This window comes from Apostichopus japonicus, chromosome 23 (genome assembly GCF_037975245.1).
Source record: "Apostichopus japonicus isolate 1M-3 chromosome 23, ASM3797524v1, whole genome shotgun sequence".
Taxonomy (NCBI): Eukaryota; Metazoa; Echinodermata; class Holothuroidea; order Aspidochirotida; family Stichopodidae; genus Apostichopus; species Apostichopus japonicus.
Genome location: NC_092583.1, coordinates 3,683,482 through 3,700,916, shown reverse-complemented (window position 1 = coordinate 3,700,916; position 17,435 = coordinate 3,683,482). Strand labels below are relative to the sequence as shown.

Genomic DNA, 17,435 nt, shown 5'->3' with positions numbered 1-17,435 from the left:
TACCTTTAATAAAAACAAAAGATACCTGTTGCGTCAGGCATGTAGTCGCTTCATTTAGAAGAAATCCGACGAAGAGAACAGACGTGGTTGATCTAAATAACTTGGATTTTATCACTGTGAAACCACAAACTTCAGTAGAATCCTGCAGGTATGTCCTGCGTTTGTATATTTTATGTAGTCTGACCTCGATTAGACTAAGTTTAGCCTAAAGTAATCCCTCATTTAGACTAACTTACTTTTACTATTGTTAATATTACATAGCGTTGTATCTAACCTAGTATTAAGCCGATTGTATTACAGTCCACTATACCCAGTTCCACGAAATCCTTCAACACAAGTTATGATCTAGGCCTTGTGATAGTGTGTACAATCTTAAAACGTAATGACTTTAGTTTCACTAACAGTTAGCGAACATATAGGTTGCTTGAAGTGTAGGCAGTAATAGATGACAGGAGTAGATTATATGTAAGTTCTAACTTAGGTACGGCGTAATACTGTAGTTAGGCCATAGGAAGGAAAGGTTTTCACCACAAGCTTAAAACTAGTAATAATAATATGAACTCTGCCTAAAAATAGTTTATACAATCCTTGAAATCTAGCGTACTGAGTAATATACTGGAAGTATAAGTAAACCCTCCAAAACTGAAAATGCTTCTATTAAGTTTTGATGTGGTTATGACTAAAGAATGTTCATAATTTTTCTGGGTTGTGTATCCATCACATTTGGTGCAATAGCTATTCAAGTAAGTCATAAGGATCGTATTTTGTATCATGATCCAAATACTGTCTTTCAGTGTTAATTACTAGCTACACTGTTAGCTATAGTTAAATACATACATCATGTGATTGTTAACCCTTACCTCGCACCAATACTGTACAGCAAAACCCCTTGTATCCAAACCTCTGATATTCGGAACCAGCCATGCATTCCTTAATAAACGTCTGGAGGCCTAGTGTTATTGATTCCAAGTACTGTGCAGTACTCATATTATGTCCAATGTAAATTTGTTAACTTCAGAACGATCGGCATTCAAATTATTTTGACAAAGCTTGTTTATTTTCATTCATTCTTCCATTACCTTATAAGATTATCACCTACTGCAAAAATGTCAGATTGATTTTCTTCATTAAAATAGCTTTGCCGGGGAAAAAAAAATAATATCCAAACGAGAACTTTGAATGAGCCGGAAAAAATTCATGTCCATGTTGATTTGTAACAAGTTTTAGTTTTCTCAAGAAAAGTTCATGATTTTTTTATTTTGCAGAACTGGCTGTAGGGATCAATTCATCGTTCAAATTAAATAACAAAGTAAACAAACCCAATTAAACAACTTTCTTGGTTTGGAGAACCATTTTGGTGGTATGAAAAATTGAATTCCTGCAAAGCTGTCTGTTAGTTGACAATTTTTCCCATTGTTAGTGGTTGCTTCTCTGTAAACCATGGGCTAGCCATGAAGGAACACTCTGATTCAGATGAGAAGTCTTTCTTGGAGTCGTTCAGCTCCATCACCAACTACGGGACGTCGGAACAGGGCCGAAACATTCCACTGGAGAATGCCGCAGCCATCGCCAACGTCTTTTGGAGACCTCAGCTGACCTTTCACCCTTACACATTCGGCGATGACCCGGTAGAGTGGAGCGACCTGTGGCCACGGGGTGACCACTTGGCGAGCGTTCTGGAATGCTTCAGGCCGGAGGACATGAGGGATGTCGCTATAGAATGCTGTAAGTTGGTGCTGCGATGCGGACCCGTCCGGGTATTGGAAAAGATGCTGCAGCTGAATATCATTGGTAAGAATTAGATCGTACCGAAAATTGGTCCACAAATGGCCAGATGGCAAAAGTTTTTGTGTATACTCTGGCAAAGTAATTCCCGAACTTTATACAGTAAATGTTCTGTCATTTCTAATTATCCTAAATAAAAAATTGGTAGTTTGTGTTGGACTTGCACTATCGAATTGAAATTTTGTTTTTGCCACTAACAATGATATCCATTCTTTGTTTATTTGATCAAGAGCTAAGGCCCCTCCCCCCTCCCTCCCATCTGCCCCACCCCAATATTTGTTTATCGAATATAAAAAGGTTGCGTTGAAGAAACCCAGATAATAAATATAAATCAATCGCAACCGGTTGTACTCGTTAGAACTTTCAACAGGCCTTAATTTACAGAACAGGCATTACCGCATTGCAAGTCAGTACTGCTGTAAGAGAAAAATGCTCAAATTGGCAGCACCTGGGGGCATAGGTGATAGACTCCAGTACTTAACGGTTTGCTGAACTTCCATAAATGTTGTACAAAAAAATCCAAAAAAAACAATGACTTCTGCCCAAACTTGACTTGTATCAACTCGCTTCTCTCCAAGTTTCTTCAGTGTCACTGCTGTTGTAATAAACTTTGAAGACCAATGTTTACTTTTATATTCGAAGAGACAAAGTTCGAGCTATCTTGGTCTCAACCTGTCCCCCCACTCCCAACCCCCCCTCCCCATCCATCACTAACATTGAAATGTTCTCTGCCATCTCTGAACATGGCTGCGGCAGATATTCTCTAACATTATCCTCTGTGTGGGATGGCAACCATCTAGAAACAAGTTTGGGCCAGGAAAGCTCCCACTTCAGGTAGATGATAGGCCTACCACTATTTTTGTTTAATCTCCAAATATATGGAGGGTGATACCAATTTGTCATTTTACCTAGTTGGGGAGGGGAGGGGGGATTATTTTGTTACAATGCAATCTGAACTTGATGTAAACAACTAGTTGTTTGCCAGATGACCTCCAAAGTTGATTTGGTTTTAACCGCAACAGAAATTTTGGTAGTCGTGGCCCTATGGTGTATTATACTGTGTATCGATTATAGCGTCGCAATTCATAATACGTTCCAGGGTTATAGCCACGCCGGCCGGCGGCCGGTGGTAACCGCCACTCACACCTGCCGGCCGGCATTGGAAGTGAATAAACAGTCCACTGGCCGGCACAAAAAAATAGTAAAATGCTTGTGAAATACAACAAAAGTAACAAATTTATCTTTCCCTTGCCGTAAAACATGATAATAACGTCACCTTTTTCTGTTATTTACCAATTGCAAATCTGAAAAGTAGCAAAAATCATCCTTAAGCGGGCCCCTGGACCCCCGGCCGTGAGATGCGAGAGCTTCGCTCGCTACGCTTCGCAAATTTATTTAACCAGCACTCATAATCTCCTAGCTATAACCCTGATACGTTCCTTGTCATTTCAGGCATCAATGATATTTTCGACAACGGACGGACTCTGCTACACGTGGCATGTCTCTCGTGCAATAAGAATGCCGTTGCTTTCCTCTGCGAGAAAGGAATCAATACCAAAGTCAAAGACAACGGAGGTGAGTTAATCAGAATTCAGGAAAAGTTTTAAACTCTTAACAAAACGTTTTTTGAAAAAGAGAACTTTGAAAGAAACATGGGAAAATGATATGTAAATTATTTTGTAAATGAAATACATTATCGGACAGAGTCAATCTTCCGTATTACCCTCGGTTATGCAAAACTTCATTATGGTCATCCATATTCAAATTTCAATGCAAATTTTACTGTTGTCTGTGAAAACAGTTGACCACTATGAGATATTCAAATTTGTAGTTCAACATTCCTAAGTATCTAAGAATTATTTGTAGGGTGAACATCTCAATGGGGGGGGGGGGGTGGTGGTCATTTTTGCAAACATCTGACATGTTTGTATATAATTGAAATCGTGATTTGAAAAATCCAGAACAGTAAAAAACTTCCAGCCTCCACCGAGATTCAAACCTGGGCCTCCCGCTTTATATGCGGACACCCTAACCACTAGATAGACGCTGATTGTATGTCCAGAGGTAAGGAAGGTCGTAATTCCACTGTAGGCGTATATATATATAAATATATATACGTAGGAATAACGGAAAAACTGTTAAACAACTGTGCTGCATTTAGAGAAAGGCTGGATCTCCAGTGAGATACAATAATTAAATTAGGTAAGCGATTGGAAGTAAAACAGCCAATGTTTGGTTTTTGCAGAGCTTTCGAGCAAAACTAGCTCTTCTTCAGTGCATGATCACCGAAAGTGACCTATATATATATAGTCGACATTTGCATGTGCTAATATTTGGAAATCTGAAAACATTCACAAAATTGCTTGAGCAACGTAGGTTCATAATTGCTATATTTTAACTTGTCATTGTTTCATGGGCTCTTTAAAGGCAAAATCGCTTATGACGATAAAGTAATTAAGTAATAAGTTGTGGATGAAAAGGAAAACCTGTCAATCTCTTCTACAGTGGAACATGTTTAATTTACCAGCAGGTAGTTTTCAGAGACCTCGCTGTCTGATCTCAGTCAGATAGTGTTGTCTACTCTTGAGGAACTAGGCATCTAAAAGAGATGTCTGAGAATGTTATTAATTGTACATAAATGACATAGATCACTGTTAGTAACGACATACCCTCACATAATAAATGTTCCATTAAAGCATTGATTTGTTGCATTTTACAGAAAAACTAGAATTGATTTATTCGCTGTATAGTCCCAAAAGCAAACAACAGCCAGCTGGCAGCATGATTATATGAATGGAGTTTCCCTCTATGAATGCAACCTGATTACAAAGTCTGTTTGTTCAGTATATACACTGAAAAAAATCATTTAGCTTAACAAAAAATGTTAAATTGTTAAGTTGATTGTAGTGAAGAGTGTGCAAATAGTGTCAATTGTTGGTTAAAGACTAAGTGGTTCTTTAGACCATTGATTAAAAGCTGGAAATAGATTTACATGTCATACAAATGAAAATCACGTTTCATTATTTTGGTTAAAAAGGTTATTGCTGTGTAATTGTAAGTATTACAGATGTAGGAATGAGAGGGGGAATGGGTGGGGCAGATGGGTGTATATAAATTCTGCCATGTCCCCTTCCATGTTTCTATTGATGTGTCAGCACTGCTAAATCCTAGGCAATCCTTTGATCCACTGTGAGATTATTATCTCATCGCTCCCATGGGGAGGATGAAATATTGTAGTTCCCTTTGCCAGTTAGGCCATCTACAGCTATGTCAGTGGCCATAGCAACAGTTGCCTTGGTAATGTTTAAACTTCCTGAGCAGCTACTCTCGGGGGGTCACCCATAGTGGGGTATCCCAGGGTGACCGGAAGTCCATGACTGAGGGAGGTCCAAGTTGTTGTGCTCCCAGAAGCAAAGGTCAAATTTAGTTAAATCCCCCGCCCCACCACATCCCCTAAGGGGAACATTGAATTGACAAAGAACATTCACAGGTATAATGCAAGTTATGTCAAGTAGTACTTTCCTCTAATTGCCAGATTGCATAGCTAATAATATATTTGTTCATTTGAAATCAGTGTTTGCTGGCGATGAGATACATGCAAAGTTGTCTATGGATTGCCCTCTTGTTACATTTTTTATCTTAACTTTTTAACAATGAGATACTATTTTAAGCAACAAATAGGCACTTACTCATTACCAGAATTTAAAAGAGGATGCTGCTTATATTTATGTAAATCTGCACTTTGTGAAGTTTTCACAAGGCAGGAGGGAGGGGAAAAGGGGGTGTGATGCTGCTTGTGCCCCTTCCCTGTGGCTGCCGCACTGGTAGGACCGGGGGTAGGGAAGGGAGGAGCCTATGTTTATACCATGCTCCCCGCACAGTATCTCTGGAGCATCCACCTGAATCCATTAATTTAGCTAAAAATAGTGCTAGGCAATCACATGATCGGTTTATAATTCATGTACAGTACATCATAAACATCCTTGAAGTGTATGTGGGAAATATATGTACACAAACAATACTGAATAATAAACATAATGATAGCCTTCCTGAAAACGTTACAAGAAGAATTAGTAAACTCCCTATTTGCCGAGCTTGCCCCATAATCTTTGTTTCGTTATATGTCCAGTTATTGTAAATTGTAAAATTTTAAAATGTAAATTTTAAAATTTTGAAACGGGTAATGTAAAATGACCTATAGCTATGTATGACATGTATGTTAGAATTTAATAAGCAGACCTGTGATATAAACTACAGTCTGAAAAATAGCGAGGCAGACGACACCTTTCTGCAAAATTTTCCAAGCCCAGTTCAGAGCACGTAGTGTAAAGTTTCTCTCGCTTTCTGTTTGAACCTGGGAATCCCAAGGAAGAAAGGAAATGTCATCTGAAACAACTGCATTGCTATATAGCATTAGTATGTGACTACTTAGTATTATGACTACTTAGTCAGGAAGCCGTTTGAGTTTCCTGTTGTGATGTAAAAATTCCAGTCTGTCCTATCGAAAGATTGTTTTGACCTAAATACATAATACTGAAGTTAGCATAGATTCCACTTTATGATCGCAGTTTAAGCAAAACATAAGGGTATAGCCATAAAGAAAATGCATTTTCCATGAGAAGAAGGATGTATTTAGGGTATATGAATGAAATAGTAATGCGTTTGTATTACGTTTCTATTTAGCAGGCATTCGCCTTCTCTTCTTGGTTGGTTAGGCTAACTGCCTACCGTGATATAACATACTGTCATGTATAAATATAGGTACCATACTGTAACTAGAATACTTACAATTGGCCCAATGGGGTTACCCTCCTAAAATGGCCAAACAGAACACTATAAAAAAAAATTCTACTTGTTACTGAGAAGCTCAATGACTGTACGAAATCAGAACCACTATCTTGGGACACACGAATTCACTCCTTTTGTTATAAACCTTCCACAAAAGGATAGTCGAAAGGTCTCATATGAATCTACAAAATATATTTTCCTTTTTCAATACCATATTGATTTTTCAATTGTTTCTTTCAGGATCCACTGCGGATCAAGTCTGCTTTGACCGAGAAACCAGGAGGGCTCTACCATCAAAAGTATCGTCGGGTCTGTCCAGAAGCTCAAGGAGAAAGTCTTCAACTTTCGACAGAAACGTGATCTTTGATATGTGTGATAAGCCGAGTCTGTTTGACGAACTTCAGACTTACATCCAGGTATTAAAGAGCAAACTTCTAGTAATGTATGCCCACGTAAGGCTCATGGAAACTCTTTTTTAACCTTTTCTACTACCTACTGTACAACCTCTCAATAGCAATTTGAAAAAAAGAAAGAAAAAATTCCACTACTTTTACCACATGTACTGAAAGAATGCTTTGTGCATTAGACATGGGGTCCAGGGGGCCTGACTGAGGCCCCTCATGGGACCCCTGGAAGCCAAGGCAATTTTTTAGGGGCCAGGCACTACTTCAAATGGCACACAGCAGTACCCAAGTTAACATTACATGCAAACTTTGGTAATATTTAACTGCAGGGCCATGAATTGAGTGAAAACTAAAGCAGTAAATTATCTCAGCTTTATTTTAACTTTGAGGTTTATATGTTGAGAAGTCCAGAGATGTATGCAGGGAATCATAGAGATATCTAGTAATTGCATCACTATATGTTTCCAAGTTCCTATGCAAGTGTAAAGATGTGTATGGCAGTTTTCTACACAGGAACTAAAGTATTCAATGAGAGAAAAAATTCAGTGCCATCGAAAATGGAACACATAATGTGAACACTAAATTAGTCCCTGCTATATGGATATTTGAGGTGTGCGTTCTAAGTGGCAACATTATCTGTATCTAGCATAGTCCTTCAGATATTAAAATTATTGAAATCATTGCACTAATAACTCTTTCCAGAAATTGCTTGTGTATGTCTATAGCTTGGCAACACCTGGTGTTCTGCCTTGCACACCCGGGGGGGGGGGGGGTGCGTGCACCCAATGTTGAGAAACACTGGGCTAAACTTATCTAAACTTATCAAAAACTCAAATATAATCTCACATAAACAAAATGAACAAATTAAGCAAGACCAGAGAGCACAGAAACTCTGGTAATATTGCAGTTGGGGCTTAAAAATTTAGTGATCAATAAAGGAATCAAGCTTTGTACCCAGTTAATATTTTCCAGGTGAATCATATTATCGATCAATGTAGGCTGACTTCAATAAGAGATGGTTGTCCGTCAAAGCGCCACAAACATTTGATCCTTGAGCTACTGTACGCCATAGAACATTGTGAGTCAATGAGCTGTGCTTGGTAAGGCAAAATTCAGTATGATGAAACTCAATATTAAAATCTGAGCGCCAGTAGCCTAAGCCGAGGGTCAGCTTGGTAGAGCTCAGCATGCCGGTGTAAGCTGGGTGTCGGTACGCCGACATTCGCAAGTCTAAGCTGAGGATAAGCAGGGTAGAGCTCAGCATGCTGTTGTTAGCCGAGTGTCAGAAGGCCGAGATTCACAAGCCTGAGCCAAGGTTCAGCAGGGTAGAGCTCAGCATGCTGGTGTAAGCTGGGTGTCAGTAGGTGGACATTGGCAAGCCTAAGCCGAGGGTCAGCAGTTAGATCTGAGCATGCTGGTGTAAGATGGGTGTCAGTAGGCTGAGATTCGCAGGCCTAAGCGGAGGATCAGCAGGGTAGAGCTCAGCATGCTGGTGTAAGCTGGGTGTCGGTAGGCAGACATCGAGTAGCTGAAGCAGCATAGGCTTATTTTATGAAACCTTCCTGTAGATTGACACGGTGAGCTAGAACCTGGTAATCTGTAGCTTGTTCAGTGTTCTTGAAATGTTAAATGGAGTATAATTAACTTTTAGGATGTAAGCCATCTACATCTGCTGCTCTGAGCTGTAACTCCTTGGAAAAAAATCAGAAACAAACCAGTTTACTCCACGGATAAAACATGCTTAAATTGTGGTGTGACATGGATATTACTCTCAGGGCCAAACTATGCTGCCATCAGTTGTTAGATCACTATGGTTACGTTTATTAGTTTCAGATTTCAGATATATCTTGTGCATCAACCCTAGACCAGAGGCTTGTTAATGGTTAGGATGTATGTAACTCCTCGAAGTAGTCAGTATTTGCATAAAAGTACCTAAATCATTAGAAAATATTATACCTTAATAATGATTGTCCTGGGAGGCAAAGTTCTGAAGTTCGAAAAGCCCTCCTCCAGTAACATTACTATATTGCCTTCTCTTCAGGAGAGGTATTTTTTATTGTCTCTCTGAATTCTTGGCCTTCTAGGAAAATGATTAGGTCACGTACATGCAATCTGCTACTTTGTCGCCTAGGCAACAGAGTAGATTGTATAATTTGGACTGAGTGATGGAACTTTCCACTACTTGCAGCAGTTGTATAGGTGACAAGTGCAATATTGTTCTTGTGCTATGTATGTTATTATTCATATATTCATTTGTACAGCGCTTCATAGGAACTTTTTCGTATTTTGCTCGTTAAAAATTGTTTTATTATTACGATTCTTATTATTTGTGAGTAGCGCCATCTACAGGATTAATACTCCAGTGGCTTGTGATGTAAAAAAAAAAGAACAAATCTAAGAAGTTGTTAATAATTGACTACAAATTGTGTTTTTGCTTCTCATTCTAGACTCAAGAATTTAATATTTGCGAGGATACCAACCAACAAGGAGATCTTCTGATACATGCAGCTGTAAAAGGAGGTAATTGGGTTTAATCATCCTTCTTCATTTGCATAGATTGTGTATAAATCTGCATATTTCGCATTTGCATTTCTCAATTTGCAACAGTTCATCTTCTTAGAGTAAGAGGAGCAAATTATTTACTACTTATAGCTACGAAAAATGAGCTAGGAAACCTGCTTGACTTTCCATCATATGGTATATATGTATTAAAGAAACTGGGTGCATAAGGAATAACAACCTTGCATTGTTATTGTGTATCCATGTCAGAGAAGGAGGTAGGTGGAGAGCAGAGGCATTAGGAAAACCATCATGAGAACTTAAAACATTGCTCATTGGGTATTGAAGAAACTCAGCCTTTTGGCTAAGATCATGTGTAGTATCTGTTCCCTTTCGAGGGGAATGGTGATGCACACCCGACGATGATCACACAGTCACAGTCCTGATGCAAGGGGACTGGGGCTGAGAGCGGATCAGTCGTTGGTAGTTTGGTTTCTTGCCCAGGTTCTTTCCTGGACGACTTTTCCTTAAAAACAGACTACCCTTGAATATTCCAGAGTTTTCTTGGTGAGGATGTGTAGGACACATGGAATCATCTCATAGGGGTTCAGTATAGATTGGTAATGTTATCTTTTCTATGTGCTAAGTGCTATGTATATCATATGGTACATATATGTATTCAAAACTGGGTGCAGCAGGAACCCCCCCCCACCCTCTGTACTATTATTATTAATATAGTTTGGTAATGTTCTCTCTCCCGCATGTGCTTGTTTTAGGGTTGATCAGAATTGTCCCATTTCTGTAACCAAAATAGATTGTCCGACCAACAAACTAAATTGTCCCAGTTTTCTAAAGGTCTTTGTGACGTTATAAAGTATCACTGTTTTTTGCGATTTGCAAGCTACAAAAATGTACACATGCAGTGCACATCACTATATGCGTGACCATTTGGAAAAGCACGATATTTTCGTATTCGAATACAAAAACATGCCTCATACTAGCCCCAACTAGCATGGCGAAAAAAAAATTGTGCAACTTTGGCTACATGGTTGCAAATAAATGTTCGTAAGGTAATAAATTTTGTTATACCTTAATTAAGGTATAACATTGTGTTAGATCGTACGGCTGAACTAACTTAGACCTTACTCACACTGTTTGTTATAACCAGGGAAATGTGATAAACCTACAGTAGCTTGTGCTGAATCGTAGAACGTTGCTTAAACTACTTTGACTAAATTTCCGTCTTTCCAGATATCAGTCAGCTGGCTCTCACCATCAACCTCGTTAAAGTTCACGGAGCAAACTTAGAAGCGGCCAATAGGAAGACAGGAATGACTCCTCTGTGTCTGGCTGCTAAACATGGCATGGACGCATTTGTCGATGTAAGCTATTATGGAAGTGATTTATGCAAAGGGGGCGGGTAGGGGAGGGGGAGACCTATAGTTCTTGGCTATTTCATGATACGTAATTAAAAAATCACTTTTAGAGGATGCTACAAGGTAATTTATTGTAATTTTTTTATTCTAGTAAAATTTACATTCGATTCTTTCATGATGTATTCCAATACCAGCATTTCTGATGATAAATTGTTGTACCAAATGTGAACTTGAAGCTTACCCATGTGTGACTGTTTTGTTGTGTTGCAAATTTGAAATGCATAGCAGTACAAAGAATAAAACCCACATTCATAGGTGTATTAGGTTCCATTCCACGTCTCCTTAACATTATACTTGAAAACCTACCGAATCGAATGGAAAAGTACCATAGTCTATAAATAAAAATATAAAACCAAAAACCTAATAGTGTTAAAACTATGAGATCACACCTGTTTGCTTCAAGTTGACTTTATTATGATAAATACTTAATTGTTATCCCATCGCTTCCCATTTCTTTTGTTAACACAGTTTATTAACGTGGTATGGCAGATTATCTAAGTTGTACGCTACGCAATTACACGCCCTTTGACATATTAAACGCTCTTTTCTTTTGATGTTAATGTTTTTGCTTCTTTAACGTCCAGGTTCTAATATGCGTCCTAGGAGCTGATCCTAACGCTCCTAACACACTTAATGGATGGAGACCTCTACACTTTGCCACCAAAGAAAACCACTTGCAAACAGTAGAGTAAGCAAATAAAAGTCTTTTATCGATTTGTGGATCTATATATATATATATATATATATATCCTAATTTTAATTGTTATTCTTAGATTTATTTTCTTTATTGCCAATTTAACTTGTTGCCCTCTTTCATTTAGGTTTCTCCACAATTTATATGCACTGAAAACTGAAACTATGAATGTTTACTAGCTGTCAAGTGTCTTTAAATTTATCGTAAAATCAATTAAGTATGGTCACAGTCCATAAAACAATCAAGTGAATGTCAAACATTTGCTTAGTGATATCAAATCGAATATTGCAATAATTCAGGTTCAATTTCTCGATTACACGTTTACTCAAAATGTTTATTTTTCACTAGACAGAAACGGCCAGTTTTCAGGTACAAGTCTCTATGACAATTAATAAGGTTTTAAAACATTAGTCACTCTGATTAATACCGCTCCTAAACTTTGAGTATGACTAGGCTAATTTGCCACTTAAATTAAACATAAATTTTGCCTGTGTATATTTTAGTTTCAACTACTTGAATTGAATTTTAATTGAATTTGAATTTGAATTTATTGTCCACAATCGGAAATTCGGCTTACACAGGTCGTAAACGAAAGAAAAAAAGAAAAAAAATAGCAGTAGTTTAAGTCAATAAACTGCGTACACATGCAATAATACAACAAATATACAGCAAGTCCTACAAATAAGAAACTTATCTTCTCACTTGTGAATTAAATATATGAATAGAGTTTGGCACTAATGAGTATCTGAAGCGGCTCCTAAGTGTAGGTGGTGGGCATAAACGCAGTCCAGAGCGGTTGTAATTATAGTGCTGAAACAAAGGGTGTGTCGGGTCTTGCATGATATGTTTCAATTTATTGCAGACCCTCTCATGATACAAGTACTCTAACGATGGTAGTTGAGCACCGATTACACGCTGAGCAACTTTCCTAGGTTGCTCGAGCATCTTCACATCGTTTCTTGTACCATTGGCAAAGTAACAAATTATGTTGTACATCAAAACACTTTGAATGAGGGATTTATAAAACAAGGTCATGATTGTTTTATCCACTCTGAGGTTCTTGTACCAGAATATTTCATTTCTCTCTTGTGAGAGAAAACGAAATGATTGAACGCTCTGTATTTCCTTTCTACAGGCAATTGGCTTTCACTTTCATTGATCCATCGTTTCAATTATTCCTTTCGCTTTTTCTCTAGGTGTCTCCTGAAACGCGGTGCGGACGTTAACCTAGAGTTCAAATTAGAGGACTACTGTTTTCTGGCCGATGACTTGGCTACTATGCATAAAAACTTTGAATGTAGAAAACTGATACGAGAAGAGAGAGATCAGAGATGTGCAATACTAAGCCACTCGGCATTCCTGGTAAGAGGAAGGAATTAGGGGGATTAGAGGGGAATTAGGGGGATTATCTTTTAAATTTTTATCGTTTAAATTATTGTTTTATCGTTTAAATTTTTCTCCACACCTTTCTGTCTTTGTCCTTCGCCAGTGTATTCCATACCCCCTTCCCTTAATCCTCTATTTGTCCCTCCACTGTTTATCTCCTACCTCTCCTCTTCCCCTGATGGTTTCTTTCTTTCTTCTCTCCATCCCTTGTCCACTAATCCCCTTACATCTATCTCTTTGCATTCACCATGCTCATTTACCTGTCTGTATTCTGTGCATGTTTTTGTCCCATCTGTTACTGTTACTTGTCATTTGGGAGTTGTCCCTCCCTCCTACCCTCCCCCACCTCCTTCCAAATTCACAGACCATTCACAAACAGAGAAGAATAAAGCATGCTCTCTGTTGTATGTATTTGTATGTATTTTGGATCTTCCTGCAAGCAGGAACTCACGAAGAAGCCATCATTGGCTTATCAAAGCCACAAGCTGACCGAAGTCAGTCTCTTAGATTCATATTTAACATCCATGATTATGAATTGTCAATTGTCAACAACTCTGTAACTGGACAACATACATTAATCTTGGAGTGACTCGAACTCGGGACCTTATCATTGAAAGGCACCGGCGTTAACCACTGAGCTAACACTCATAATTCTACACTCCCATTGTACAACCATCAACTTGATTCATTGTGTACGATAGCACTAGGACCCATTAGGAAGCTTGTACCCTCTCTACCATCACCCAGCCCCCTCCCCCCCTGCTTTTTTATCTCTCAAGTCTATGACTCCATAGAAGCCAGTGAGAAACGGCATTAGCACAACCAAACGGAGAGATAACCATCTAAACTTTTGAAAACATATTGTATCTGTTACATCTAAACTGACTTGTAGTAAAAGCATTCATGTGTATGAGTACATTTGCTTTAAACCGTTTTTATCGAAATCCATAATTACTTCACAAAATGATTGATTTCTGAGACATAGTGTGACAAAGAAACCAAAATTTATGATAACAGATCATTTTATTGGAGTCACCCCCAAAACCAGTTGTCTTAACACGAGGAGAAGAATGTATTGCAGGGTTTAATAGAATAAAAACAAGAAATTCAAAAACAATTATGAATAATAAAGGACATATAGCATCTAAAATATCTTGGATTCCAGTCCTGACCAGCGAAAGAAAAGTGGACCTTTCTCATCCAGTAAGCAATTCTCTGTCTTTCCACTTGAATTGGTGTCTTGAAAGTTTAGTAAGTAAGTAAGTCAACTTTATTGAATCCCAGAAGGAAATTACATATCTGTGGTGAGCGATACAATGAATGATACAAAATATAAAGAACATTGATACAATGAATGATACAAAATACCAAAAAAAAACATTGATAATATACAACAGTTATATGCAGTCTATTCAAAATATGCACTATCTAGCTCCAACAGCGCAACTCAGTGGAACGGCCACCCCTACCTCGTGAAGTCCTTGTTGTGAACACTAATGGCAGTGCCTATAAACGAAGAACGATGTCTATTTGTGTGTGATGTCAGCGACCTCAATCTACCGCTACGAGCAATGATCTGGCTGGTTATTAAAAGAAAACCCCCCAAAGAGGAGCTAAAAACTGTTTGTTAATTAATCGCCGCTTCAAGAATGGAAGTAAGAATCCATCATGCTTTCCCTAACATCCAATTATAGCTCTGCTTTTATGGTAACCTCCTTTTTTGGTTTTAGAAGCCTATTGTTTTGGTGGAGGTCAAAGGTCATTTGGGATCATCAGAGGTCAAATCGTGAAACCCTTGTAACCATGTACCCACTCACTCTATACGTTAGGTCAGATTCATGAAGAAGAAAACTGCTCATGTTACATCATCGAAACCACAATGCATTTTTGCATTCTGGTTCTTTCAATTTCTCCATAGGGTAACCTTTCACCAAAGTATCTACGCCAGACAGACCTCTTCAACATCGATTCCGGAGGGAAGACGTTACTGATGGCCGCAGCTGCTGGTAACAGATGCGATAATCTCAACGTCATCTTACGGTACAAGGACTGCCCCATTAATGCTCAACATTCCACTGTGAGTAAACATTATTAAATAATAATAATATTTGATTTCTATATAGCGCTTTATAACAGAGATAGGTCTCAAAGCGCTTTACGACATTATATTACCACTGGTCAATGATAACCTGTCCCAGAGACAATCCCTCCAGTCGACAGCAGTTGAATACTGCGCCCAATGACAAGTTACCTCACAGGTACCCATTTAACCCCTGGGTGGAGAGAGGCAAGTGAGATAAAGCATCTTGCCCAAGGACACAACGTAATGAACTAGGCAGGAATAGAACCAGCAATCCTTGGATCACGAGTCCGACACCTTAGCTAATTGGCCACCACGCTCTCCGAATTATTTATTATTTTATGTTCAAAAAAGAAACTCATCACTTATCAATATTCTTCTTTTGCTCAAGCCAACAAGAACAGGATTATTAAGCACAATTTTGAAGTAAACTCTGTAATAACCTTTGTTATAATAATCATATCCAATTCTCGCCAGATTTATTCTCATATTTAATACCTGGAAAATGGTTTCTGCAAGATTATATCAAGATTTCATTTCACCAAAGCTCACAGCCGTTCGTTATATTGATACTCCACAAAAGTTTGCATTATAGCTTATAGCATATGTAGGTTACATAGCATTATACTATAGCGATAGTATAATGAAAGCACTGATATCTTACATGCAGAGTGCACAAAAGGTTTCGGTAACTTTGCCATTAGAATGTAGAAGGACAGTCTGTGATTAAACATCATCAGTATCGGCCTCAAACATGCTAGAGAGTCAAGTTAATGGTCGTTCATGCTCCAACTTTCGAGAGGTATTTTCCCTCATGGAGATATCGAATCGTCTAATGCGTTCTGAAATAAGTCGGAGATGGGGAACCACTAGGAAAGTAGTTTTCCCACAAATTTAAGCAATTTTTGGGGACATTTCAATATCACCCAATGACAATTAATTATGGATGTACGTGTACTTTGAAAGCTATGATAGTTTGTCGAATCTGTTGTGAGACTGATATGAAAACATGACTAAATCATTTCTGTTTGAGCTTTGTCAAATGAGAAAGTAATGTATAACATCAAACACAACCAGTTGCTTTTAGATCGGTGATTATTGCAATGAAACATGTCCACATCAAAGCCCACATCAGGTTTGCCAGGTTGACTTAGTCTAATCTGGAGGTATAGTTCTTGTTGGGGTTTATTTGATGAGGTTTCATGATATCCTTCCCCCAATCTGAAGTAAATGCCATTTTAAAGCTCACATGGAACCTTAAAGTTATACTGAGGGATTTTTTTGGTTTCTTAATAAGCCCAAAGTTCAGGAGCTCCCTTGCATCACCCAATAGCAGTGGCACAATCTGTCTCGGCCCAGTTTGGACAAAAAGGACGAACCCAGTTGGGGACCAATTCTGACCCTTCGTACCTATATACATACTGGCTAGGATATTTTTTGCGCAGTTTTGTAGGAGAGAGAATATCATACTATGAACTATTTTGTAAGTTTTTTCAAGCATGAAAAAAGCATGCTGTTCTATTTATCATTGTAACATTTCAATAGCAAGGCTGAAGCATAAAGGTTCTACATGCATAACTGGTTCAGTCCAGTCATTTTTAACCTCATTTTATGGTCTGTGGTTTTGTGTCTATGTTTCACAGTCAGGGGTCACGGCTTTAACGTACGCTGCATTGAATGGACATCTCGAGGCTGTACAGACACTCTTCAACCACGGAGCTTTGGCTGGTATAAGGGACATCTCTGGCTATCTCCCGTTACACTATGCATGCAAAGGGGGCTACGAACTGGTAGTTAGGGAGTTTGTGAGTAGAGCAGAAGGACTTACGGTAAGCACACCTTGACACTTGTCAACTATGGAGCTGTTCAAGTAGTAGCCGGGACGAATCTGAGCTCCTTCCATTACAATATGCATGCAAAGAGGGATGGAGGGGTGTAGGGGGGGGGTAAGCAGGTTGACAGAGAGTTTCTGGGTAGAACAGAAGGACTTACGGTAAGCACAGCTGGACACTTGTCAACCATGGAGCTGTTATAGTAGTATAAGTTGTATCTTGGCTCCTTCCATTACACTAACCATGCACAGAGGGAGTGGGTGGGGGCAGGAAGCAGTTTGACAGAGAGTTTCTGGGTAGAACAGAAGGACTTACCATAAGTATAGCTGGACATCAGTCAACCATGGAGCTGTTATAGTAGTATAAGAGATGTATCTGGGCTCCTTCCATTACACTAACCATGCAAAGAGGGAGGGGTGGGGTGGAAGCAGGCTGCTATAGAGTTTCTGGGTAGAACAGAAGGGAAGGAGTTACATAATTATAGCTGGACACTTGTCAACCATGGAGCTGTTATAGTAGTATAATACTAAA

General features: G+C 38.7%; 1 protein-coding gene across 2 annotated transcripts in view; it reads left to right on the top strand.

Annotated features, from left to right (window-relative positions):
- LOC139964995 (uncharacterized) overlaps nucleotides 1–17,435 on the top strand; it is a 202,447-nt gene continuing 185,012 nt past the window's right edge. The window contains exons 1-10 of one of the 2 annotated variants that reach the window (XM_071967131.1): nucleotides 1–148; nucleotides 1,266–1,791; nucleotides 3,238–3,360; nucleotides 6,814–6,989; nucleotides 9,425–9,497; nucleotides 10,728–10,858; nucleotides 11,497–11,600; nucleotides 12,803–12,968; nucleotides 14,911–15,069; nucleotides 16,716–16,901. In XM_071967131.1, coding sequence (XP_071823232.1) covers nucleotides 1,452–1,791; nucleotides 3,238–3,360; nucleotides 6,814–6,989; nucleotides 9,425–9,497; nucleotides 10,728–10,858; nucleotides 11,497–11,600; nucleotides 12,803–12,968; nucleotides 14,911–15,069; nucleotides 16,716–16,901 — 1,458 coding nt within the window. In that variant the 5' untranslated portion in view covers nucleotides 1–148; nucleotides 1,266–1,451. The remainder of the gene's footprint in view (nucleotides 149–1,265; nucleotides 1,792–3,237; nucleotides 3,361–6,813; nucleotides 6,990–9,424; nucleotides 9,498–10,727; nucleotides 10,859–11,496; nucleotides 11,601–12,802; nucleotides 12,969–14,910; nucleotides 15,070–16,715; nucleotides 16,902–17,435) is intronic. The other variant, XM_071967130.1, reaches the window with a different exon arrangement.